The sequence below is a fragment of the Babesia bovis genome (genome assembly GCF_000165395.2).
Source record: "Babesia bovis T2Bo chromosome 4 map unlocalized Chr4_2, whole genome shotgun sequence".
Classification (NCBI taxonomy): Eukaryota; Apicomplexa; class Aconoidasida; order Piroplasmida; family Babesiidae; genus Babesia; species Babesia bovis.
In genome coordinates this window covers 133103-154106 of record NW_026261572.1, presented here as the reverse complement: position 1 = coordinate 154106, position 21004 = coordinate 133103, and the positions used below count along the sequence as shown (strand labels likewise).

Genomic DNA, 21004 nt, shown 5'->3' with positions numbered 1-21004 from the left:
CATTTTGGATCAGTTATAGGTTGGATGGAATCTCTGATGACATTCGTCGGAAAATCGGCTATGAGAAAAAGAATAGACGTTTAAACAGTTCATGGAAGCTGTTCTAAGATGTGGTTTTCGAGTGTAATATTGTGGTCAACAACTGCAGAAGCTCAGGAATGTGCCCTTATGGATAAAGTGGAGATCGGCGCCGATAACATTATGGATAAGACCACTTTACTAGACAAAAGTCTGGATAATTAACAATCGGTGAGATCATCTTCATCATACTACGGGTACTGGTATCAGTATGCTTTTTAATTTATACGGTTATATTTCTTCGTGATGAAGCTGCTGTCGATATACATGGGACGGCTGCTGTTATCGCATTTTCAGGTTTGGGTCGTTTGTTGTTGATGCTATTGTACATACATAATAGCTATTTGTGGCGATCATGCGAAGTTGTTCGATGGGTTCGACAACGATTTCAAGCACTAGGAGAACAAAAACAGTTACGACCGATCTTTCAAAAGACCACGGATAGCTGAAAACACAACTGATACATTGTGGCAAAAAAGATTCTACTGCAGCCCCAGACAGTGAACTTGTATCCCAAGAAAGCAAATCTACCATCAGGAATCCTGGCACTATGTCTGCAAAAACAGCACACGTTAAGCTGGTTCTCATATAAATTTAATCACGTCAAATTCCCACCACAAGTTAACGTAAAATGTATAGAAATGATTAAATGGTTGGCAGTGTCTCTACATTATTTCTGATTATATCATTACATAGTGTTCCTATGGGACATGATTGTTGCTGACATTGATCCTTTTGGCACTAGTGCTAAGTTTCTGTGTTTACATCAATTTCCTCAGCGTTGAAGTGAACTTTAGAAAATCTGGCTTGTACACTTCGCTTGATGCGCAGCATCTCCCTGAAACACTCTTCGTTGCCATGCAGCACTTCAAATTCACGCCAATCTTTCCAGAACTTTTCATATTTCATAGGGTCGCAGAGCTGGGCACAGTAGGTAAAGATAGCACGTGCTCTATCTATTTCTCCAAGTCCACGTTCCATCTGAATGTACATCTCACATAGTTCTCGTGCGATTTCATCGTCTACAAATTCCAGGCATTCTTGATAAATGTTACGTGTTTGTACTATTCCGTAAAATTCTGCAGTCTTTGCGATATAAAGTTTAATCATAGTCATCTGGTCTTCTTTAGCGGCGCATTTAGCTGCGTCCTTGAGTATGCCCAGACAGCGCCTTACTAAACCGAATTCTTCTTCCATATGTGCATAAAGGAAGTACAGATATTTTACGTATTGAGCAGGTACATCACCTGTACTCGACTCCCGACCTGAGTGTAGACATTGATCGAATATTTCTCGTGTGCGTTCCAATTTAGTTCCACGGTACCTTTTAACAAATTTAGTTAGATATGGAAGGTAGAGGTAGTAAAGTTGTGGCCATTTGAAGAGTGCAACACACTTTTCAAATGCACTGAATGCTGCTTCGAAGTATTTGTGTTCCTCGAGATACATTGCAAAGTTTAGCGCGATCTGTGGTGTTACCACTTTAAGTTCTGCCATCAGATCGAAAGTAGCCCTTGCTGTAGCTATTGTACCTAGGTTTTGCTCCAGGTCAAGACAAAGACTCCAGAGTTTCACTGATCTATACAACCTTTGTTCGACATAATTTGGTTCTTTTTTATTTCTCACGTCTACAGCTTGCCTAGATAGCTCTAATGCACGCTTAAGGTTGTTATGTCTTATATGCATCTCTACCCAGGCACACCATACTGAGGCGAGATCATCAACGAACTTGTAATTTCCTTCAACTGCCTTTTCAAAGATACGATCAGCTGCATCAACATCTACATGATTTTCGAAATACGAAGCGTACGACGTCCATAATTCAGTGACCCTACCCACTGATTTCCTGGGATCCACTGTGGCAACTGCCTGCTCGAATATTTCTTGTGTCTTGTTGATGTCATTTTCTACAAGTTTCACATAGTGCAGCCAATTATACACGTTGTGTGCATTTTGCTTTAACTTTACTTTTGCCATTAGCATAGCTCGAGTGTTGATAAGATTTTCTAATCTATCTACAGTCATGACTACATCCAGATCAGCACCTCGGAGTTTCTTGCGTTGCTTCGCATACTTTTCAAGAAATTTAGCGTAAACATCAAAGATGGTAGAGAAATCCTGCACTGTAGTGACAGATTTGAGTGCTTCCTGTAACATGTTATATGGTATTTATGTAAACACACCTCATAAACGTCTCTTGCATTGAGCATTTGTCCTCTGAGGATATATATATCGGCCAATATAATCCACAATTGGGCTACTTGGTCACTATATTTCGCTATACCTTCTTTTATAATGGCTTCGATAGGTACACTTCGTATATATTGCGAATAATCTCGGATCAGCTCACACAGTTCTACCCAAAGGTCGTATTGTGTTTTCCCGCTTTCGGATACAAATTTGCCATCATTCAAAAGTTCACACAAAACAATGCAAGCTTCATCATAATGTTCATGTTGCTTTAGCATCTTGTACAATGATTCCCTCGTGTTAGGTTGCAGCTGTATGTAGCGTTTCAGTACAGCTTTGCCCATAGGGAGTAGGTCTACCTCTTTTACAAACTCTATATACTGCTGCCATATCATCATATGTTGTGTAATTGGCAAATTAAGTAGGGCACGATCGTATGTTCGTCTCGTTCGTGAGATCATGTTTTGCGTTCGAAGGAATTGGCCATATAGTATATATATAGCAGGCGCAGCATATACATGGATTATACATCTCTCAAACAGTCGATTGACCCGTAAATAAGGTGCTGGATGTACATAAAATGGATTTTGTATAGCTTCTATAGTATCCCTTATATAGCCATACCACACTTTGTAGCTGAGCGGGACATGCTTTACTGCACGTTCATACGTGCGGAGAATTCGTTGCGTTATTACATCTTCCTTGAAGTCGTAATTTATCGTTATAGCAGCTTCATTAGAGTCTGTCTCTGTAGATTTCACGCTTTCCAATTTGCAAATATCCCTAATGCAGTATACTCTTCTGTATGCTTTGGGATCCCTCAATGATTTCAGTAAGGCTATATGCTCTACCCATGGTTTACATTGGTTACAGTTCCTTCCTATTTCTTCATGAAACCTATCATCATACAAAATTGCCAACTTTTCATTTTTATGGCGATCGTAGGTCGAATCAAGGTACGCATCGGTGTTATAGATATCCATTGAGGCTTCATTGCGATCTCCATGGCCTCTATGTGTCACGGCGGCCATTTATACTATATTATGTTGCCCTATTGCTATTGCTATTCTACGTTGTCTGTGTGTCAGGATGTAATCATTCGGCTAGCACACCTAAAAATAGATAGGTGTGATTCCTACTGACTTTAGTTTGCTTTCAAAGTAATGGTTGATATACCACATATTAAATTTAACCGTGAAGGAATTCCGTGCCTCAATATTTAATAGATCGGCGCCCACGCTTATACCTTATCGTATGTTATGCGGTGAGGCGGCGCGCACATCTCTTGACTATATCCACAAAAAACTGCCGGTACCTCTAGGTGATGCATTGTATGAGTGTTTGCATCTACTTGGAGAGGGAATCATCATGGAGGATGTATCACAGTACCGGCTGCGTTCTCCAAGTCTGGATGCTGGTAACACTTATTCTGACCCATTGAATGAAAAGCGTTTGCGTATATGGGTTGGAAATATTCCATCAACAATTAATACAAAGTTGTTTCTTTCAACATTGCGGGAGTTTAACGTACCACCGGTAAAGGAGGTGGTTTTAAAGCGTTATCCCGTCCGTAGCTGGTCATTTCTTACGTTCCATACTAAGGAGGAGGCTATGGAAGGCATCAGCATTCTACATGGTAGACGTATTTTTGGAGGTTAGTTAGTCTTTATTTGTTATTATCTATGTCTACAACCTTTTTTGTAGACAATATATCTTTGATAGGTATCACTGATCACGTGGCTTATATGCTTTATAAATATTGACATTGGTTATATGTATTCTCCTTAGTCTATTCATTTTTACGACATTCATTATTTTCCCTATTAAGCTCCATGCTGTTATTTATTTGACGAACATATCATTTTTCAGATGATGAACTCCCTTTGGAAGCTCGTTTGGCAAATCCACATGACTCCAAGGATCCATCGGAGTCACCTACAATTGATTCAGCACCATCTGATTTGGCTTTGGGTGGATCTGATGGCATATTGCACCCTGCATATCGTAACAGTTTTCTCAGCACGCTTGCTGATGATTACGACTTTCTACAGGAGGCTGACGAGTCTACATTATGGCATGTTTACAAGGATGAAAACGGCATTCCTTATTACTACAATGACATAACTGGAACTACTCAGTGGGAGCGTCCAATCCCACCCATGCTTGCAGTAGAGAACGCAATTAATGAACGTACACGTTCAGGTTCTCCTACAGGCACTAATTTATTTATATTCCACATTCCAGGATGCTGGACTGACACAGATCTTGCAATGCACTTCACACCATTTGGTAACCTTGTTTCTGCCAAAGTGCAGAAGGACGCAAATGGTGCTAATGCAGGTAAGTTAATTATACATGTGACACCTATGTCATGTTTATGTATCATATATTAACAAACAGGTTTTGGCTTCGTAAGCTACGACAATCCACAAAGTGCGGCTGCTGCAGTACGTCTTATGAAGGGATACGCGACGAACTCGAAGTTTTTAAAGGTCGAGTTCAAGAAAGGCGAAGGCGCTTAGCCGTTGCGTTTTCCCTCGGATATATCGTTTCCGTGTCTACAGACACTTTCGTAGTAATCTTGATACTATGATAATTAACCCCGCAATTGCAAGGGCTATAAATACTGCTCTCAGCACAAATGCGTTGAGTTTTCCTTGTCTAAGGAGTTGTGTTAGATATTCATCCGCTTCTTTAATAGAGAATCTAACATTTGTTACATCATTTTGTACTCTGTAGAGTACATTGCGCTGTTCGTATAACTCCGCTTCTGCTCCTAATCCGATCATTTCAGTTTCCTGTGCAATTGCACATGATGTCTGTATATATGAATATCCCTTTTGTATGAGTTTGTCATTTTCACTCAGTTGGCTATAATGTCCGTCATTTCCTGGATCCACCATCCCACCTGCACGTCCATGTTTGTTAAAAAGTTCTACAAACCGCCAATAAGCTCTGCGTGTTGCAGTTCATTATCCAGTGTATTTGTGCGATTTGATGCATTTTTCAGCTTTGTTTTGATGGTTGCGACCTCATTAATGCGGGATGCTGCGATGTCATTGTTAGATGCGTGAGCTTCTAGATCTAGCTGTCTGGCCTAAGGGAAGAGATGAATAACATACTAGAGCTCTCCAAAACACAATGGAGCAGTGCAATCACTGATGAGATACATACGCAAATGACAAGGTTTACAAATATTTAAGCGCTGTTCAGTGGCTTAACCGTGAATTAAAGCATGGTATTAGGGACACACCCTAATATCCTAAAAAGTTCGATTCACGTATTATGTATATACACACCAGATAAAAACACTAAATTCACATCTATGCAAACTAATCCTTACCGTTTCTTCGGCGGATTTGATAGTATTCTTCAGCTGTTCTAGATTTTGCCTACGTGAAGGTAGAGAACCTGCATTACAATAAATGGCTGGCACACTAATACGGACAAATAATGTTACTTTAGATATTAATCAAAATATCAGACTATAAATCAGACAGAGAGGAAATGCCTGAAACTTTTAAAGTTCACCTAGAAATAAGTAGACAATATCTAGCACTTACCATGCGAATCCTTTTCACAAGCATTCAGTTGCTCAAAAATGTTATCTAACAATTTATTAACGTGACGATGGTACTCATCAAAAAGGTCGCTCATTTTGTTATTTTTCAAAGTAACATTGTCCTGTGATGTTAAGGGGCATAATGTTAAGCCCGGTATGAGATATACAGCAAAAATGTGTTAAACTATTTATACACAGATAAAAAATGTGTAAACACAAATAAAATCGGAATGTACATAGTGCAATGTAACGAAAAAAACTGTCCAAACCAGGAATCGAACCTGGGTTGCCACGGCCACAACGTGGTGTCCTAACCTCTAGACGATTTGGACCTTGTTGGCAAACCTAATGTTGCATTGAATACCTACCAACAGAATTCCGAATTTAAAATATCACTTATAATGTAAAATATAATATCAGCCAAAAACTATATGATATAAATCATATTCCGATGTGTAATGTTTATTGCGAGTATTAAATATTGGAGCACAATGGAGGAGGTGATCATAACAACGTGCTATAAAACAGTCAAACGTTAAAAACAAGGTAGAGGGATTCTATATGTAGTATAATCTATATTTAATATTACGTATCGTTGAATATAATTTAATCAACAAATCAATAATATGCCGTGACCCGGGATCGAACCGAGGACCTCCAGATCTTCAGTCTGGCGCTCTCCCAACTGAGCTATCACGGCCTATGCGAAATGTCTAATCCTAAGCTAATCTTCCATTTCTTAGCCTTCTATATTATGCTCCGTGTATGAAATAAGGCACACATTGCACTACTTTGATTCAACCATTGTGACGTTGTGTGTATCATTTTCATAATATTTTATATGCGATAGATGAATGGAATCTATCCGTTAATAAACTCTAAGAAGGATGTTTAACCACTGTGGTGTACCATCATTTTTACATTATTTTCCCATGTTTATCATATATTTACCGTCTTTATGTAATAAATCTATGTCTGGCTAAATCAAACCATCATATAATTAATTAGTGTGCGTTCAAAAGAATTGGTTTCATTCTGTCTCTTTTGTTGTCTGTATGATATAACTATACTGATATATCGGTATATAGATCGATCGGGATTTTTACATTATTTTGTATCTCACTGTGTCTTGTTATGAGCTTAATATTGAGCAATATATTACTAATGTGATCGTAATTTTGTTTTACTAACACTGTCTCTGCGACAAAAATGTATCAGCCAACAAGTCGCGTGCCAAGTCGTACTTCTAGTCGTGCATCTAGTCGTACATCGAGTTATTGTTCTAGTCGAGAATCCAGCATTCCTTCAAGTCGTGGATCGCGTCATTTTTCGGATGATGAGGATCATCAGGTACCATCTCAACTTGCACCTCAACCTGTTATTGAAGGTGAACCTTCAAGTGGTTGGTGGTTGTATAATCAGACACGACGTCTAATAAGATCTATACGTGATCGCAAACTGGAGGATGTTCAGAAACCAGTTTCTGAGGGCGACACTCGCAGCGATGTCGTGCCTCAGCGATCGCTTTTTCGTATGCTAACAGGTTTATTTATTAGAAGCGAGGAGAGTGACGACGATACACATTCTAAGGGTTCCGTTCAATCTTCACCGGCATCACCTGACTTGCGTTCTTCGTTACCTTCACGCCGTCATCGTCGCAAATGGCGAAGTAGGAGTGTTTCATCTCGTGGTGATAGTGATTCTGAGCGCACGTTATCGGATAGTGACTCTATCAGCAATCGTGTTTACAGGCCAAATATACCTAGTGAAAGTTGGAGTGACAATGAGTTTCAGATACACCGTTCCCTTCCGTATGGCGATATATCTACTATAGAGGTTGACAATATAGACCCTTTAGATGGTGCCGTTGGCATTTACAATCGCAGTTTACACAACAGCCGTCCTTTTGAATCTCATGGTCCCCGTGCACATTCTGATGATACCAATTCCCGTGGATCGTCGGACAGTCGTCGTAGCTTGTGGTTGATTGAATGTTTTGATTCGTTACGTAAGACTAATTCCGATGCATCTCCTGATGGCCATGTAGTGGACTCTTCAATGCCGTATTTTCAGACTGGCATTTACGGTCAGGATAGAGATGGCCACGGTTCGTCAAGTTCTCGTGAGACTCAATCTGATGATGACCATGTTGAAGATCGGTCATCTCGTTCATCACGTAACCGTGAGCGTCGTTTGTTTAGTCTTCGTGGTAGCATATCGTCACTTCGTCGCAACTTATCGTCACCTAAATCTCGAGCTGATAAGGACAGTGATTCTGACAACTCCAGCAAGCGTTTGAGTATGCTCGGTTCACGATCAGGTTCTAACCGTGACAGCAGTGCAGGATCACTTTCTGATGGTGAAATGTCTCCTGGTATTGTTCGTTCACCATCTCACGGTGCAGTAACAGGATCTCCTAACTACTGGCGTGCTGACACTCCTGTTGCTCGTGATGATTGGCAACCTCGTGGTCAAATATCTAGTTCATTAGCATCACGTAAGGAGCGTGTGATTTCATTGACATCCAATACTTCCCCTGACTTAACCACTGGTTGTATATCTTTATCTAAATGGGATCTTCAATCAGTTCGTAAATTAGAGGAAGTTTTTAGTTCATTACCTCTTCTTAAGGACACCCCGTTGCCTGCTCGTGGTGACTTATTTCAGCGTAAGCTCATTGCTTGCCAAACTGTGATTGATTTTAATTTCAAGCGTGTTTTACAGCGTGCCATCGAGCTTAAGCGTCAGACATTATTGGAGATTATCGATTACATCAGCACTGCTCGTAACTGTTTGAACGAGGCTGTATTGCGTGATGTTATTGATATGGTATCGGCTAATGTATTTCGTAGTCTACCTCCTCGTTCTCGTAAGTGTCCATTCAGTAACGACATTGATGATGATGAGCCCACTTTGGAGAAATCATGGCCTCATTTACAGATTGTCTATGATGTCTTCTTGCGTGTGGTTGTGAGTAACGAAGTCACATCGAAGATGGCTAAGAACATGATTGACAAGCCTTTTGTGACCAAGTTATTGGGTATGTTGAATTCTGAGGACCAGCGTGAGCGTGACTATCTTAAGACTATTTTGCATCGTATATATGGCAAGATCATGTCACTTCGGAATTTCATTCGTAAATCCATTGACAATGTATTTATCACTTTTATCTACGAGACTGACAACCCATATGGTATTACTGAGCTACTTGAGATATTGGGTAGTATCATTAATGGTTTTGCGATTCCTCTTAAGGAGGAGCACAAGGTATATTTGGAGAAGTCATTAGCGCCTTTACATAAACCTAGCTCAGTTCGCAGTTACCATGCTGCGTTATCTTATTGTATGATTCAGTATATCAACAAGGACCGTAGTTTGGCATGTCCCATTATAAAGGCAATATTGAAGTTTTGGCCTACTACCAGTGCTCAGAATGAGATTTTGTTTTTGAACGAGTTGGAAGAGGTTCTTAGTTTGACTGAGGCAACTGAATTGACTGATATAGTTCGTCAGGTTGCTATTCGTTTATCACAGTGTACGGCATCAACTCACTTTCAGGTGGCTGAGCGTGCTCTTTATATCTGGAACAATGATCGTGTATGTCGTCTTTTGAATATGCACAAAGATGTTGTATACCCTTACATGGTGCCTGCTATTAAGGAAAACATAGACAATCACTGGAACGACGTGGTTCGTAATTTGACATACAACGTTTCCAAGTTGTTGTCTGACAATGACATGGATTTGTATTCTAGTTGCGGAGGTTCAAATTCCACTACAAGGTAGGTGCACGCATCACCTTTTACATTTGCATTATAGGTCCATGCAGTCGTTTAATTTGACTCCATTTGGCAGTTTTGGTTCTGGTTCACCTGTAAGGGGTATGTCATTAGGATCCATGGATCAATTTTTATCTCCGCGTGAGATTGGCCACAATCGTGTGGTTTGACAGTGCCTTTTTATATCTTAGCTTAAATACATTGGTGCACAAAGCTCATATACAAATATTTTAGGGCTCATTGATGGGCACTAGACAGTGCACACCCACCACATTCACTTAATTGGGCATGTGTTTATGTTCACTTTAATTTGGTGTTTCCCTGTTGATATAAATACTTTCCAAACGCTTCGTTTAAAATGGATGCTACTGAGGTTGATAACATGTCTGCTGGTGCTCAGAGTGGCGTTGAGGGTGACTCTGCTACTGAGCAATGTGTGAACTCCGGTCGTTCCCAAGAATCCGACTCTATGATGCAATCAACTACTGTTCCGTCTTCATCTGGTGTTCAACGTCAAGATTCCTCTGCGGGGAATTTCAGTGCATTGACTTCCAGTACTCCAGTGTGCTACTGCGTGTATGAGGAGGTTGCTCAGGGTACCTTCTATATGCAATGGAAGGCCAGTACTTCTGAGCCTATCAACAACCATATTATGATGTTTGTTCCTAGCAAGGCAGTTCCTAAATTCAAGCTTGTGAATGACGGTGGTCGCTCTGAATTGTCTACCCGCGTTATGGTTGGTGCACTTACACCCTTTTGTTATCATGTTAATACAGCCTGACAAGCATAAGTTCTGGTCTGCTCTTTGTTTGTTCATTAAGTCTGCTAAGGAATACAAGTCTAAGTTGCAGTTATTCCCTGGTTGGAATGACATTGTTCCATACAAATCTGACATTTACTTCCACGATGGTAACAACACTGTAGGTTTATGGTGGTATCTGTTGCATTATCTATAGGTAACTAAGGTTGGCTACGAGGCCATTGCGCTTGATAATGTATCTGCCATTGGTATTGCTGGTCGTGCCAATATTCTGATGGCCAACAAGATGTCCAAGGAGCAATTTTCTCAGGGCATTCGCAAGGGTGGATACTGTTTGCAACTTTAGAGTTACGTTGGGGTCTTTCAAAATATATATGTCCGGAAAATCACAGGAATATTAGTAGAAACTACTATCCTCAATGCTTGCTTGCGTGGTTGATATCTATAGTATGTCTGTGGACTACAGTATAATGTCCCATGTGCATAGTTTATTTAAATGATTATTATTTCCTGGTTAATTGCAAAGTGTAACACAACTGGTTATGTAGTAATGAATATTAATACACCTGGTGTGTAGGCTCCAATATTAGTGGTAATAAAGTCAATATGTATGTATTATACATTTTATTTTAATGGCATTTCCATATTCACGGCACTGTACGGACATTGTGCTTTCATGGTCAGTGTACCCTACTCTAGACATCAGGGTGTTACTGTTGTGAACACATTTAATTTTTTACCAACAATCCGTGTCTTTAGCGTATATTAGGTGTGTTATTCTCGGGTTGTTGCGTTGATATATTTGTTATGTACCAATTAGACCTGGTGTGTACACCTTTGGTAAACTAAGGGCATTGGTTTTTTACTGACCTTACGGTAAGTTAGCTCTATATTAGAATGAATCCATATGATGTGTATTATTCTCCTTCATGTGTGTATTTGCATCTGGTGAGAAAATCGTACACATGTGTGTCTGCTTTGTCTACACAGTGAACGGTCGATTCTGTTATACATCATGTTTCATTAGTACAATGGTGGCTCCTAGTCGTAGTTCTCTCATGTTCATTCAGAGCGATTGTTCTCGCGGGTGTTCTCCTGTTAAGGACACCTGGGAGCAGGAGTTTCAGCGTAAACGTCAGCTGCTTAAAGAGCGTTGTAAGGAGTTGACTGCTACATTTTGTCCTAAGTCTGGTAGATCTGCTGGTGTGGAAGACCATCAATCAGTGAATCGTGATACTATTCCTAATTTCGACTCCTTTAGCATAGGCCTAGGAGTTAGTCGTGACAGTGAGCATTGTTCTGCTTCGGTTGTTGATCGTCAATATAACAATTGCCTGTTGTCTTCTCCGGATCATCGTTCTTCTGGTGCTAGTTGTCAGGTTAACCAGCACAGTGTCGCCCCTCAAGACGTCGGTGGGTATACGTCTGCAGCAAGATTGCCTTGTACTTTGGCTAGTAGCAATTTACGTCGTGAGGTGACTGCCAACACTCGTCGTTATTCAAACAATTCATTATCTCGTGTATTACCATTGCGTTTATTACTGCATTGTCAGGGTGGTCTTGGTACTAGTACTCCAAGTTCTCAGCGTTCATTGGAAATCCTAGATTTACCTCGGGTAAACAATCGTGATAATCATTGTTCTCGGGCATTTACTCGGCGAGGTTCTCGTGGTATTTCCCAGAGGAGTAGTCGCCTGCCCAATTATACGGGGCGTGACACTAGGTTGTGTTATGGTCATTATAACCGTCCTGAGGATCCTAGTTATCTCGACCGTGGATCTGGTTTGCGTAAAGGTATTCGTAGATATCAAGACCCTGGGTCTCACATAGCTGGTGATACATACCATCGTGGTGACAAGCTTTGCAAGTCCAACATCGCCTACAATCCTGGTAAATATTGTTCATATCGAGACTACAAAATGAGGGATAAGTCTACACGTCACAAGCAGGCTGATGCTTCTTTTCCTCCTGAGGAGGCTGGTTTTGCTACTCCTGCTCGTCGTGGTAATGTAACTCCTGTTAATTCCCATGAGGGCCCTCGTGCGTTGACTCCTCAATCTAAAATTGACTCTAATTACATTGACCGATTACTTTCTGGTCAGACTGTTAGTCTTGATGTATTGAAGGCTGCGGAGTTTGGTTCTTCTGAGTCTTCTCGGTATATTATATCTATTTGTCGTGAGGTTTTCATGGCTGTTATCGGTGCTCAGTTGGTTTACGTGGTGACCAGTGTCTTGTTTGGCAATATAGCTGCGGCTATAATCGTAACACTCCTTTGTGTACAGAGTGGCGTATGCCACTGTGACGGTCGTCCTGTGGCTTATGTGATAAATGGAGTTTTATCTGTTTTGGTTGCCACTACTATAACGGTTGCGCTTTGTCGTGATGTAACTGGTTTGGAGCCATATCGTCAGGACCCTGTATTAAACATGATGTCATATATCTACGTACCACTTTGCTTTTGTTTCGGTATATTTTCATTTTTCTTGGCTCACAACAATTACGACTTACAGAAGCAGGAGCGTCGTGCCATAGTTCAGGCAGTAAACCGTCTTTTGGGTGACCGTTACCGTATAAACGAGCACAACCTTTCCGTTGAGCGTTCATCATAATTTATTTCAGACCCTTAAGGTCGTGCTTTGGGGATGTAATTGCCCTAGGGTCGAAACAATGGCTTATTGCCTAATAAATTCTCATTTAATCTATGATTAATATAATGTTGTATTACACAAAGCCTCTCGGCATTAGACACTTCGTTATATTTGAGGATGCTGTGAATCAGTTGGCATTCCAATGGTTACTTTCACCATGGGAAATCGTTTCCTCGCTGCTGCTGACAACAATGTTTTGTGGGCGTGGGCGCACAGGCCATCGTTTATTAAATGCCGTATGGATTGGGCTTTCTGGTGTTTTCATGCTTTGTATATCGTCTTCAATAAATTCTAGGGCATTTTTTGCTTCAAGCAATTCCTCGTAGGGTACCCTTTGTATTTCTTCAATGCTTTCGTTGATAGGTTCTAGCGGTTTAAATCCCACGACGGCTTGTGCTGCTATTAGGTAGAGCACTTCGCCTTCAATACTGAATCCTCCACCTGTGTGGACATGCATCACTCCTTTTATAGACTTACGAATGATGAGTATGTCACTTCGTTGCAGATCGACAGAGTAGAGCTCCCCTCTAATTTGTTCACCGGTACTAAGTTCAACCAACACTTGTACTGCGTGGATATGCATGTATATGCTATTTTATACTTACTACCGATGTATTGGAAGGTATCAACACCGCTGAGTGCCTCTACAGATTCCATGATACCGATGGAGGCCACTGCGCGCGACCGCAGATCATCTGAATATGGATCAAAACAGCGGCCCCGATGGCTTATTATGATTAATGTGTTGCGATTTAATCAATGGTGTTATAGGCAACCATTTTCATATGGCTTGTCGTTTATAATTGAGATGGGGAGTTGAGCGCATTGCTCGTGTAAGTGTATCCGTTTACACTATCTATGGAAGTAATAATTTTATGCATGGACACTATATGACAAATGAAAGTCTTTTTTGCGATTTCAGCTTGAAAGCTGTAGCATCTAGGTTTTTTAGTGATCATTGTTGCCTACTACTGTATGTGTACATCTCGGCATACAATCGTTGGCTATAAACGTGCCATTTCATAGAAATGCTATATTTCCTGGCTATTATGGTTTCCAGTTACTTTGATTGTGACATAAAGTGGGATATATACATTTTCATTCCTGTTTTGTGAATCCACTCTATTCTGTATAGCTATGCCGTTTCTTCTGTGCTGCCAGAATAAACACCAGTGTGAAGGGCAATATTGTCAGTGCAACCTGTACGTGTATGTTATTGAAGTAGTAATGTATCTAGTTCATTTGACGGGAACTAGTATATCATTCAGTATATAGCGTTATTCCCAATTGAACAGCATGTAATCTACTCGAACTATGTATCACTGATATCTTAGAGACTCCGTAAGACCACAACAATCACTAAATCACAGATACAATGAGAACTACTGCACTACATACATCCTGTTAAGGCCACAATGTAATTTCAACATGCAAATAACTTGATCAGTACCTACCTGAAACCATGTCTTACGTACGTATGTTGCCAATAGAATCCACCCGTCCAAAGCTGGTGGCGGCCTTGCTTCAACAAAATCCGGATTGTCCATTTTACTTTAGACACAAAAATATCTTATTTCAATATCGCCAAGTCGTTGGAATTCCATAAGCTTACACACATTGAGGTGGAGAGAACCAATTCAAATGGTGTAATCCATGTTATTTTTGCAGACTTCTATAGGTCAATATAATGATGGAATAATATATATACTATTTATCCACTATAGAAGTAATTGTATGCGATAAGATCGATGTGTCGACATCACGTATGTCACAACACAGGTTGCACAGACGTTGGTCAATATACAATAGCCTTCGATTATTTGGTGTGATTATGTAATTTTCGTATATATATTTACAACGCCCCGCTTTTTTGGTTTGTTATATGTGGTATATCACATATATCGTGCATATGCATCCCCCCAAAGTATGCTGTTTACCCCTTTACGCCACTACAATTGAGATTCAAATAGATTTCCTTTTGTATAGCACTTTAATAACGATTTGTTGTTGTTTGTTTATGTGGATATATACTATCGTCATTTGGCGATATATACACACTGCGGAATCCGCGGTATCTTCCATTTGTTCCATTGGCTTTATATACTGTACACTGCATAACGATGGCTGACTTGGATGGAGATGAATCGAGCATGCCTTCGATGGATGCTGTTGGTTCATCAGGTCGTTCTTTTAATTGTGGACGCTGGGCTTCCACCTTGGACACACTGGCTTCCGGTTCTCCTACTGCGCAGTTGATTGCTCTTGATGAGTTGTATAACTTTCTAAGTTTCTCTACAGATGAAAATATCTTAGGTTTCCCCGCTTGGCCTTATATAAAGGTTCTTACTCACATGATTGGATCACCTCATGTGAAGTATTCCATGGCTAATGGTGACATTCGTGAGGATGTCATCACCAACTCCATACGTCATATGTATGGATCAACTCCATTTCAGAAGTTATTGAATGCTATTTGCCATAGTAGCAACTCAGATACCCCCGTTTCACGTTCAGAAAGTGACCGTGATGAAGTGGATTCACCGGACATTGGTCCATCTTGTTCCAATGAGGAAGCTCAACCATCTGCTGAGCCTGTCAGTTCCGATCCAGTGGATGACATGGTTTCTAGTGACATCACACTGAACATGTCTGTAACGGCTGCTACGTGTTTGAATTCAATTTTGGATGTTATGCCACGTTCTGCTAATTTCTTCATATCGCACAGCACCGAGTTAATGATACTACAGCGTGGTTTAGAGGAAATTGAGTATATAGACTTGGCAGAGCGTATCTTGTCTATATATGACAAGCTTGTTAAGGAGATTCCTGTAACTGTTGTGAAGAGTGGTTCGTTGATATCGATGTTACGTTATTTGGAGTTTTTTGCTTTGGACGTTCAGATAGGCACCCTGGGCTCTGTTGCAACGGCAATTAGGCGTGTAGAGCGTGGTGAGAGTGTTAGGAATTACATTATACCATTATTTCCCTATTTATCACAAGCTCTTAACAGTGGTTGTAAGAAGATTGTCCAACTTGCTTGTGGTATTTGGAAAACTGCTATTAGCACTAGTGTTCGTGCATCTTACAAGAGCGACTCTCACTCATCTGAGATTATGGCTAGTTTGGTCTATGCCGTGGCAGAATCTTCTGCCATGCTTCGTATGTGTGAATTAATGTTTGATGAAGGCACCTTGAGCCGTGACAATATAAACCAGTGTTTATACTGTTTATCTATTATTTGCAACGATTCCAACGAGATGTTGACAAGGATTCTTGGCACTAACGTCCTTGACAATGTCCAGCGCTTGTTACAGCACAGTGGTGAATCGGTGCTATTACGTCTAGTCGACTTTGGTCTTGGTATGTTTGGCAGTTACCACACTATCGACTCCTTGGTTAGTGACTGTGACCGGTTATATCAGCGATTCGAGTACTTTTCAGAACGACCCGATGGTTTGTTGCGTATAATTGATGCCTTTACTGTATCAACTTTGATGCGTATTTTCGACGGCACCATATCTCAGTACTTCCGGAAACGCATATTGCTTTTAGTGGTTCGTTTACTTGAGTTTGGTGGCGGTATCGAGTCTTGTCGTAATGTTCTGGTGCCTCGGATACCACTATCAAGTATAGTCGAAGCTGTATGTTACACTTTGCGCTACAATGGTCGTGATCAATCTACTGAAGTTGCTGTTCACGTCATCACCTGTTTATTAGGCTTGGTAGATCGCGAATCCATCGGTGCTATGTTAACTCGATATGGCTTGAGCGAGATATTAGTCCCCTTTAAAAGGTCAACCCTCAAGAAAGAGGTTGAGTGCATATTGGAATCACTACCGGAGCCAGGTCCTTTATTAACTATCAATTCAGGTTTTGACTTGGTCGACCACGTGAAGAGCCACACCTCGGGTATAACATACCACGAGCTTGTAAATGGTGGTGTTCTTGGTATGGATATTAGTTCGCTTTTTGCCAAGGACTCGTTACCTCGTTTGGTGCGATCCATTATATACTGTCGTAGTCCATCTGGTGACTACACTTCGGATATAGACCTCCGTGGTATAAAATCTCTATGGTGTGCTTTCATGTCGATTTTGGAATCTCAGCCTGAGTTTCGTTTTGGTATGGAATCCGAAGAATCCTGTGACAGTGACTCTTCGTATGACTTTAGTATAACCCAGCGTGGTTTACCTACTGACGAGCTCATATCATCTGGGCAGGTTACGAATCTATCGGATCGAGGCGTTGACATCCCACTATCTATTGATTCAGACTGTATTACAGATTCTGTTGTAGACGACATTTTCGAACAGCCTGTAGTGCCGTTACCAACCCAGGATCCCACCCCCGAAGAGAATACAGCAGATCGTATGGACGCTGAGTCTGTTAACAACGACACCACTATGAACCCATTGGAAGAGGCTTCTGGTGACCATGCCGAATTATCAGATAACACGAGTTCTAAGCAACCGGAAACATCGGTACTGTCTTTGAAACCTAGGTGGCGTCGTATTGGCGAGCCTCGACCCAGGATAACCTTTGACAAGATAAGCAAGTTACGTCAACGTGGTGCATTTGGCTTTGGAAATCGGTTCATCCATGATGACAGTTTACCTTTTCCGTTTAACCACCTGCAGCATGAATTGAAGCTCAAATTGCGTGGCATGGATTCCGATGAAAGTAATTTACCATCATTTACGATATATATACCTCCACTGGTATCCGTGGCTAAGGTTGAGGCCTATGTATTGGACTATTTGAGCCAGGGTCCAACAGACAGCTCAACTGAGGGTGGACTAACCCATAAGCGTCGTGTTCGTGCCATGGACGGTAGCTTCAATGACGGTCCCACGAAGGGCGTCCAGCTATACTACAAAGACGTTCCACTTGCTTCTACAGTATCACTCTATCGTGCTCTTCTTATGTTAGGCACTGATGACGGCATCAACATTTGGCATGGCTCCCATCAACTTCAGTATAGCATTCTTGGCAATATCAAGTGCCCGTTGTTGCACAATTTGAAATCCGGTCGTTGCAGTCCTTTGATGTCCGAGATATGTGATGACAGGAACGGGCCACTTGCTCTATTCCTTGGTGTTTCTACTTACATCAAGGGTTTGGATGCCTCTACTGCCAATTCGATGTTAAATAGTGTATTCCACCGTATGGAGGATATGGTACCATTGGATGATCAGAAGATGCGTTCTATTTTCGATGACATCCTTAGCAGTGCATCGGATGGTACCGCTTCTGATCACCAAAGAGACTCTATGGCCACTAACCCTTGTGTGGATAACTTATGCCACACTATATCGCAGCGTCTGGCTGACATTGACGCTTTAATTGGTTCTACGCACACCGAGGATGTTTTGGTAACTGCTAATTTCGACAGTAATAAGCCATACGACTTTAATGAGTGCTCCCTGAATCAGTTGCGGATGCTGGTGGTATTACACAGTTTATATACCGAATTGAATGGAATCAGTTCCCTGGAAGTCATATTACCTTATTCCAAGAGGTTGACGCTTAAATTACTGGATATCCTTGGTACTATAGACAAGTCACTATGCTACCAAATACCTACCTGGTTAATCCACATGGTCATGATATGCCCAAGTCTATTTTCTTTTGAATCCCGTCGCTTACTATTCGATATACTTGGTACTGGTCCACATCGTTTTATTACTCAATTCCATGGTCGTTTATGTACCATTGTTCAATCTGGTAATGACTCATGTAATGACAGTGACAGTTACTCCACTGACGCTTTGGATGAAATCCTACGCCAGAAATTATCAAGTCTCAATCGTGCTAAATTAGAATCACTCCAAGAGGTTGAGCCATATTTGCGTGTTCCCAAATTGAAGGCTACATGCTCTCGTGCTGATATAGTTCGTGACGCTATATTGATTGTCGATCAGTTTGTCCGCACTACTATGGAGAGTAGTGCCTTACCTCGCATGGAGATTGAGTTTGAGAATGAAGTCGGTGTCGGCACTGGCCCAACTCAGGAGTTTTACTCGATGGTAATCGAATCGATACTGCGCAAGGAGTGTATGGGCTCGAATCTCTTGGAGGAACTCAATGGCTTCGTTTATCCATGTGCTATATCTCCCAGTGTTATTGACCTCGACAAATTTACATTCGACATGTTTAGGCGTGCTTCCAAGGGTACATCAAGCTATAACTCAGCGGGACAAAGTGCCATTATAACTGCATCATGCCAGAAGGACACCTTTACAATTCGTGTTTTCCGTACATTCAAGTTACTGGGACAACTAGTGGCCTTGGCTTTAATCGATCACAAGCTACTAGATTTGCGATTGAATCCCTTATTTTGGCATTTATGTCAGCATCCATCTATGGTTAATAACTGTTCCTTATCCGTGTTATCATCTGTTGATCCTACGTTAGCTCGTTCCTTGGGGAATCTATTGGTAGCGGACGATATAGATTCTGCTGGTCTGGTGTTTACGTATGGTAACATACCCTTGGTACCGGGCGGTGAATCCATGAAGGTAACTTCCTCCAATCTGCATGAGTACGTCAGGGCTGTTATACGTATGCGGTTATATGATGGTATCAGGTTACCCATTTGGGCATTCCGTATGGGTTTTGCTACTATAGTCCCACTAAGCTGTTTATCACTATTCACACCACTGGAGCTATCCAGTCAGATGTTTAGTGTGGTTGATCAGGATTGTTTTTGGACTGTGGATCATCTTGAGATGTATCTAATCCCAGATCATGGCTATGACGTATCGTCGAGTGCCTATAGGTATTTGCTAACTGTGTTATCTAACTTCACTTCTGCTGAGCGTGCAGGATTCCTTCGTTTTTGTACTGGAGTTTCAGTTTTACCAAAGCAGGGTTTTGCTGGTTTAAGGTTGGTTTTACTATATAGATTATAAATTGTATACAGGCCCATAATGCGTGTTGTTAAGAAGGGCGACAATGTTGACGAGCTGCCTAGTGTGATGACATGCTCTAATTATTTGAAGCTTCCGGACTACAAGTCCTGCGATCATCTTCGTGAGAAGCTGCTTCAGGCTATATCTGAGGGCCAAGGTTCATTTCACCTTTCTTAATTGTGCATAATTTTGTGCAAACTTTGACTGTGCATCCGACAGTTGTTGGAAGTATGTTTCATCTGCTTTTGGTATTGTATGTACTTGTGCCATTGGGTTTTTAATCCCCTCGAGTACGTGCTTCAACTTCCTGCTTTCATCTACAGACGTTGACTTATCGTCTATAACATCTTGTATCAATTGTGCCATTTGCGATCCTGTATGGATTTGCTATGTTCCATTCATAACCCACGTGTTTCTGAGCTGAGAGCTCCCTTGAAGTATTTGTCTAATAGTGATACCATTGTACAAAAGTGTCCATGTTCGGTTATGCGCTCTCTTAGGTCTTCATAGAGCTCAGTTTCGTATATTATATGCTCTTTTAGAGTATCTGGATCTGCTGGGTAATCTCCCAGTGCTAAAGTGTGTTAGTCCAGCGACTTAGTATAAACGAACCCTGTGTCTGGTCGTTTTGTTGGTTTGGGATGTCATTATCACTGTTTCCCGGTGCTACTTGTGGGAATTGGCCAAATTGCCCTGATGCCATCATCGCCGCTTGCATTGCGACTAGCTGTCTAGCTTCTTCCTCTATAGATCTATTATAGAATATAGCATACCTCACCATTCTTTGGTATCATTGGTGTGAATCCTGGCATGAGTGGCGGCATCATCTGCTGTGCTTGTGGATTCCACATGTTATTTGCAAACTGGACAGGATTCATCATGTTGGCGTCCGATATATTTCCATTTTCTCCAATCATTGGCCACTGGAATGGTGCATGGCGCTTTGCCGCGTGTTCTACCTCTGTTGAGTTCTCCGAGTTTGACATTAAGTCACGACCACGATGTTGCGCGGCCATTATAGCGCCAAGGACATATAAACTACTTGTAATATACTTGCCCCGATGTGTTATTCT

The 21004-nt window shown here is 41.2% G+C and overlaps 10 protein-coding genes across 10 annotated transcripts; 5 read left to right on the top strand and 5 right to left on the bottom strand.

The window, feature by feature from the left end:
• Window positions 1-708: 708 nt before the first annotated feature.
• BBOV_IV000660 (uncharacterized protein) lies at window positions 709-3384 on the bottom strand. The gene is made up of 2 exons (XM_001609182.2): window positions 2262-3384; window positions 709-2226 (listed from the first exon to the last, which is right to left on the bottom strand). Exons 1-2 carry the CDS (start codon window positions 3297-3299, stop codon window positions 826-828), a joined length of 2439 nt encoding a protein of 812 aa, XP_001609232.2. The 5' UTR covers window positions 3300-3384; the 3' UTR covers window positions 709-825.
• A 217-nt stretch (window positions 3385-3601) lies between these two features.
• Window positions 3602-4795, top strand: BBOV_IV000650 (RNA recognition motif domain containing protein). The gene is made up of 3 exons (XM_001609181.2): window positions 3602-3922; window positions 4138-4608; window positions 4669-4795. The coding sequence occupies exons 1-3, from the start codon at window positions 3637-3639 to the stop codon at window positions 4788-4790; spliced, it is 879 nt and encodes a 292-aa protein (XP_001609231.1). The 5' UTR covers window positions 3602-3636; the 3' UTR covers window positions 4791-4795.
• A 22-nt stretch (window positions 4796-4817) lies between these two features.
• BBOV_IV000640 (putative integral membrane protein) lies at window positions 4818-5954 on the bottom strand. Its single transcript, XM_001609180.2, has 4 exons — window positions 5832-5954; window positions 5612-5679; window positions 5212-5365; window positions 4818-5176 (listed from the first exon to the last, which is right to left on the bottom strand). The coding sequence occupies exons 1-4, from the start codon at window positions 5923-5925 to the stop codon at window positions 4827-4829; spliced, it is 666 nt and encodes a 221-aa protein (XP_001609230.2). The 5' UTR covers window positions 5926-5954; the 3' UTR covers window positions 4818-4826.
• Window positions 5955-7005: 1051 nt separating this feature from the next.
• On the top strand, window positions 7006-9813 carry BBOV_IV000610 (Serine/threonine protein phosphatase 2A 57 kDa regulatory subunit B' theta isoform domain protein). The gene is made up of 2 exons (XM_001609179.2): window positions 7006-9612; window positions 9650-9813. Exons 1-2 carry the CDS (start codon window positions 7040-7042, stop codon window positions 9777-9779), a joined length of 2703 nt encoding a protein of 900 aa, XP_001609229.1. The 5' UTR covers window positions 7006-7039; the 3' UTR covers window positions 9780-9813.
• Window positions 9814-9924: 111 nt separating this feature from the next.
• On the top strand, window positions 9925-10808 carry BBOV_IV000600 (uncharacterized protein). The gene is made up of 3 exons (XM_001609178.2): window positions 9925-10345; window positions 10386-10529; window positions 10566-10808. The coding sequence occupies exons 1-3, from the start codon at window positions 9968-9970 to the stop codon at window positions 10713-10715; spliced, it is 672 nt and encodes a 223-aa protein (XP_001609228.1). The 5' UTR covers window positions 9925-9967; the 3' UTR covers window positions 10716-10808.
• Window positions 10809-11146: 338 nt separating this feature from the next.
• BBOV_IV000590 (putative integral membrane protein) lies at window positions 11147-13048 on the top strand. The gene is made up of 2 exons (XM_001609177.2): window positions 11147-11245; window positions 11440-13048. Exon 2 carries the CDS (start codon window positions 12289-12291, stop codon window positions 12979-12981), a length of 693 nt encoding a protein of 230 aa, XP_001609227.2. The 5' UTR covers window positions 11147-11245; window positions 11440-12288; the 3' UTR covers window positions 12982-13048.
• Window positions 13049-13120: 72 nt separating this feature from the next.
• Window positions 13121-13797, bottom strand: BBOV_IV000580 (uncharacterized protein). Its single transcript, XM_001609176.2, has 3 exons — window positions 13626-13797; window positions 13498-13587; window positions 13121-13461 (listed from the first exon to the last, which is right to left on the bottom strand). Exons 1-3 carry the CDS (start codon window positions 13675-13677, stop codon window positions 13148-13150), a joined length of 456 nt encoding a protein of 151 aa, XP_001609226.1. The 5' UTR covers window positions 13678-13797; the 3' UTR covers window positions 13121-13147.
• Window positions 13798-14039: 242 nt separating this feature from the next.
• On the bottom strand, window positions 14040-14868 carry BBOV_IV000575 (putative integral membrane protein). Its single transcript, XM_051767589.1, has 2 exons — window positions 14475-14868; window positions 14040-14220 (listed from the first exon to the last, which is right to left on the bottom strand). The coding sequence occupies exons 1-2, from the start codon at window positions 14565-14567 to the stop codon at window positions 14143-14145; spliced, it is 171 nt and encodes a 56-aa protein (XP_051623608.1). The 5' UTR covers window positions 14568-14868; the 3' UTR covers window positions 14040-14142.
• A 196-nt stretch (window positions 14869-15064) lies between these two features.
• On the top strand, window positions 15065-20109 carry BBOV_IV000570 (HECT-domain (ubiquitin-transferase) family protein). The gene is made up of 2 exons (XM_001609175.2): window positions 15065-19906; window positions 19943-20109. Exons 1-2 carry the CDS (start codon window positions 15141-15143, stop codon window positions 20106-20108), a joined length of 4932 nt encoding a protein of 1643 aa, XP_001609225.1. The 5' UTR covers window positions 15065-15140; the 3' UTR covers window position 20109.
• On the bottom strand, window positions 20086-20978 carry BBOV_IV000565 (uncharacterized protein). The gene is made up of 4 exons (XM_051767166.1): window positions 20710-20978; window positions 20544-20675; window positions 20341-20505; window positions 20086-20305 (listed from the first exon to the last, which is right to left on the bottom strand). Exons 1-4 carry the CDS (start codon window positions 20945-20947, stop codon window positions 20091-20093), a joined length of 750 nt encoding a protein of 249 aa, XP_051623609.1. The 5' UTR covers window positions 20948-20978; the 3' UTR covers window positions 20086-20090.
• Window positions 20979-21004: the final 26 nt, after the last annotated feature.

What these genes read in the sequence shown, in the direction of transcription:
- BBOV_IV000660 (XM_001609182.2), bottom strand. Translation starts at nt 3,299, where the DNA reads ATGGCCGCCGTGACACATAGAGGCCATGGAGATCGCAATGAAGCCTCA. An exon ending in ATGCAAGAGACGTTTATGAG is followed by an intron (nt 2,227 to 2,261) that starts GTGTGTTTACAT and finishes AACATGTTACAG; the next exon opens with GAAGCACTCAAATCTGTCAC.
- BBOV_IV000650 (XM_001609181.2), top strand. Translation starts at nt 3,637, where the DNA reads ATGGAGGATGTATCACAGTACCGGCTGCGTTCTCCAAGTCTGGATGCT. An exon ending in TGGTAGACGTATTTTTGGAG is followed by an intron (nt 3,923 to 4,137) that starts GTTAGTTAGTCT and finishes ATCATTTTTCAG; the next exon opens with ATGATGAACTCCCTTTGGAA. An exon ending in CGCAAATGGTGCTAATGCAG is followed by an intron (nt 4,609 to 4,668) that starts GTAAGTTAATTA and finishes ATTAACAAACAG; the next exon opens with GTTTTGGCTTCGTAAGCTAC.
- BBOV_IV000640 (XM_001609180.2), bottom strand. Translation starts at nt 5,925, where the DNA reads ATGAGCGACCTTTTTGATGAGTACCATCGTCACGTTAATAAATTGTTA. An exon ending in TCAAATCCGCCGAAGAAACG is followed by an intron (nt 5,366 to 5,611) that starts GTAAGGATTAGT and finishes CTCTTCCCTTAG; the next exon opens with GCCAGACAGCTAGATCTAGA. An exon ending in ACACGCAGAGCTTATTGGCG is followed by an intron (nt 5,177 to 5,211) that starts GTTTGTAGAACT and finishes ATGGACGTGCAG; the next exon opens with GTGGGATGGTGGATCCAGGA.
- BBOV_IV000610 (XM_001609179.2), top strand. Translation starts at nt 7,040, where the DNA reads ATGTATCAGCCAACAAGTCGCGTGCCAAGTCGTACTTCTAGTCGTGCA. An exon ending in GGTTCAAATTCCACTACAAG is followed by an intron (nt 9,613 to 9,649) that starts GTAGGTGCACGC and finishes TTTGCATTATAG; the next exon opens with GTCCATGCAGTCGTTTAATT.
- BBOV_IV000600 (XM_001609178.2), top strand. Translation starts at nt 9,968, where the DNA reads ATGGATGCTACTGAGGTTGATAACATGTCTGCTGGTGCTCAGAGTGGC. An exon ending in AATTGTCTACCCGCGTTATG is followed by an intron (nt 10,346 to 10,385) that starts GTTGGTGCACTT and finishes ATGTTAATACAG; the next exon opens with CCTGACAAGCATAAGTTCTG. An exon ending in TCCACGATGGTAACAACACT is followed by an intron (nt 10,530 to 10,565) that starts GTAGGTTTATGG and finishes CATTATCTATAG; the next exon opens with GTAACTAAGGTTGGCTACGA.
- BBOV_IV000590 (XM_001609177.2), top strand. Translation starts at nt 12,289, where the DNA reads ATGAGGGATAAGTCTACACGTCACAAGCAGGCTGATGCTTCTTTTCCT.
- BBOV_IV000580 (XM_001609176.2), bottom strand. Translation starts at nt 13,677, where the DNA reads ATGGAATCTGTAGAGGCACTCAGCGGTGTTGATACCTTCCAATACATC. An exon ending in TACCTTCCAATACATCGGTA is followed by an intron (nt 13,588 to 13,625) that starts GTAAGTATAAAA and finishes ATATCCACGCAG; the next exon opens with TACAAGTGTTGGTTGAACTT. An exon ending in AAGTGACATACTCATCATTC is followed by an intron (nt 13,462 to 13,497) that starts GTAAGTCTATAA and finishes ATGTCCACACAG; the next exon opens with GTGGAGGATTCAGTATTGAA.
- BBOV_IV000575 (XM_051767589.1), bottom strand. Translation starts at nt 14,567, where the DNA reads ATGGACAATCCGGATTTTGTTGAAGCAAGGCCGCCACCAGCTTTGGAC. An exon ending in TACGTAAGACATGGTTTCAG is followed by an intron (nt 14,221 to 14,474) that starts GTAGGTACTGAT and finishes ATACACGTACAG; the next exon opens with GTTGCACTGACAATATTGCC.
- BBOV_IV000570 (XM_001609175.2), top strand. Translation starts at nt 15,141, where the DNA reads ATGGCTGACTTGGATGGAGATGAATCGAGCATGCCTTCGATGGATGCT. An exon ending in CAGGGTTTTGCTGGTTTAAG is followed by an intron (nt 19,907 to 19,942) that starts GTTGGTTTTACT and finishes AATTGTATACAG; the next exon opens with GCCCATAATGCGTGTTGTTA.
- BBOV_IV000565 (XM_051767166.1), bottom strand. Translation starts at nt 20,947, where the DNA reads ATGGCCGCGCAACATCGTGGTCGTGACTTAATGTCAAACTCGGAGAAC. An exon ending in ACAAAACGACCAGACACAGG is followed by an intron (nt 20,506 to 20,543) that starts GTTCGTTTATAC and finishes AACACACTTTAG; the next exon opens with CACTGGGAGATTACCCAGCA. An exon ending in AGCTCTCAGCTCAGAAACAC is followed by an intron (nt 20,306 to 20,340) that starts GTGGGTTATGAA and finishes AAATCCATACAG; the next exon opens with GATCGCAAATGGCACAATTG.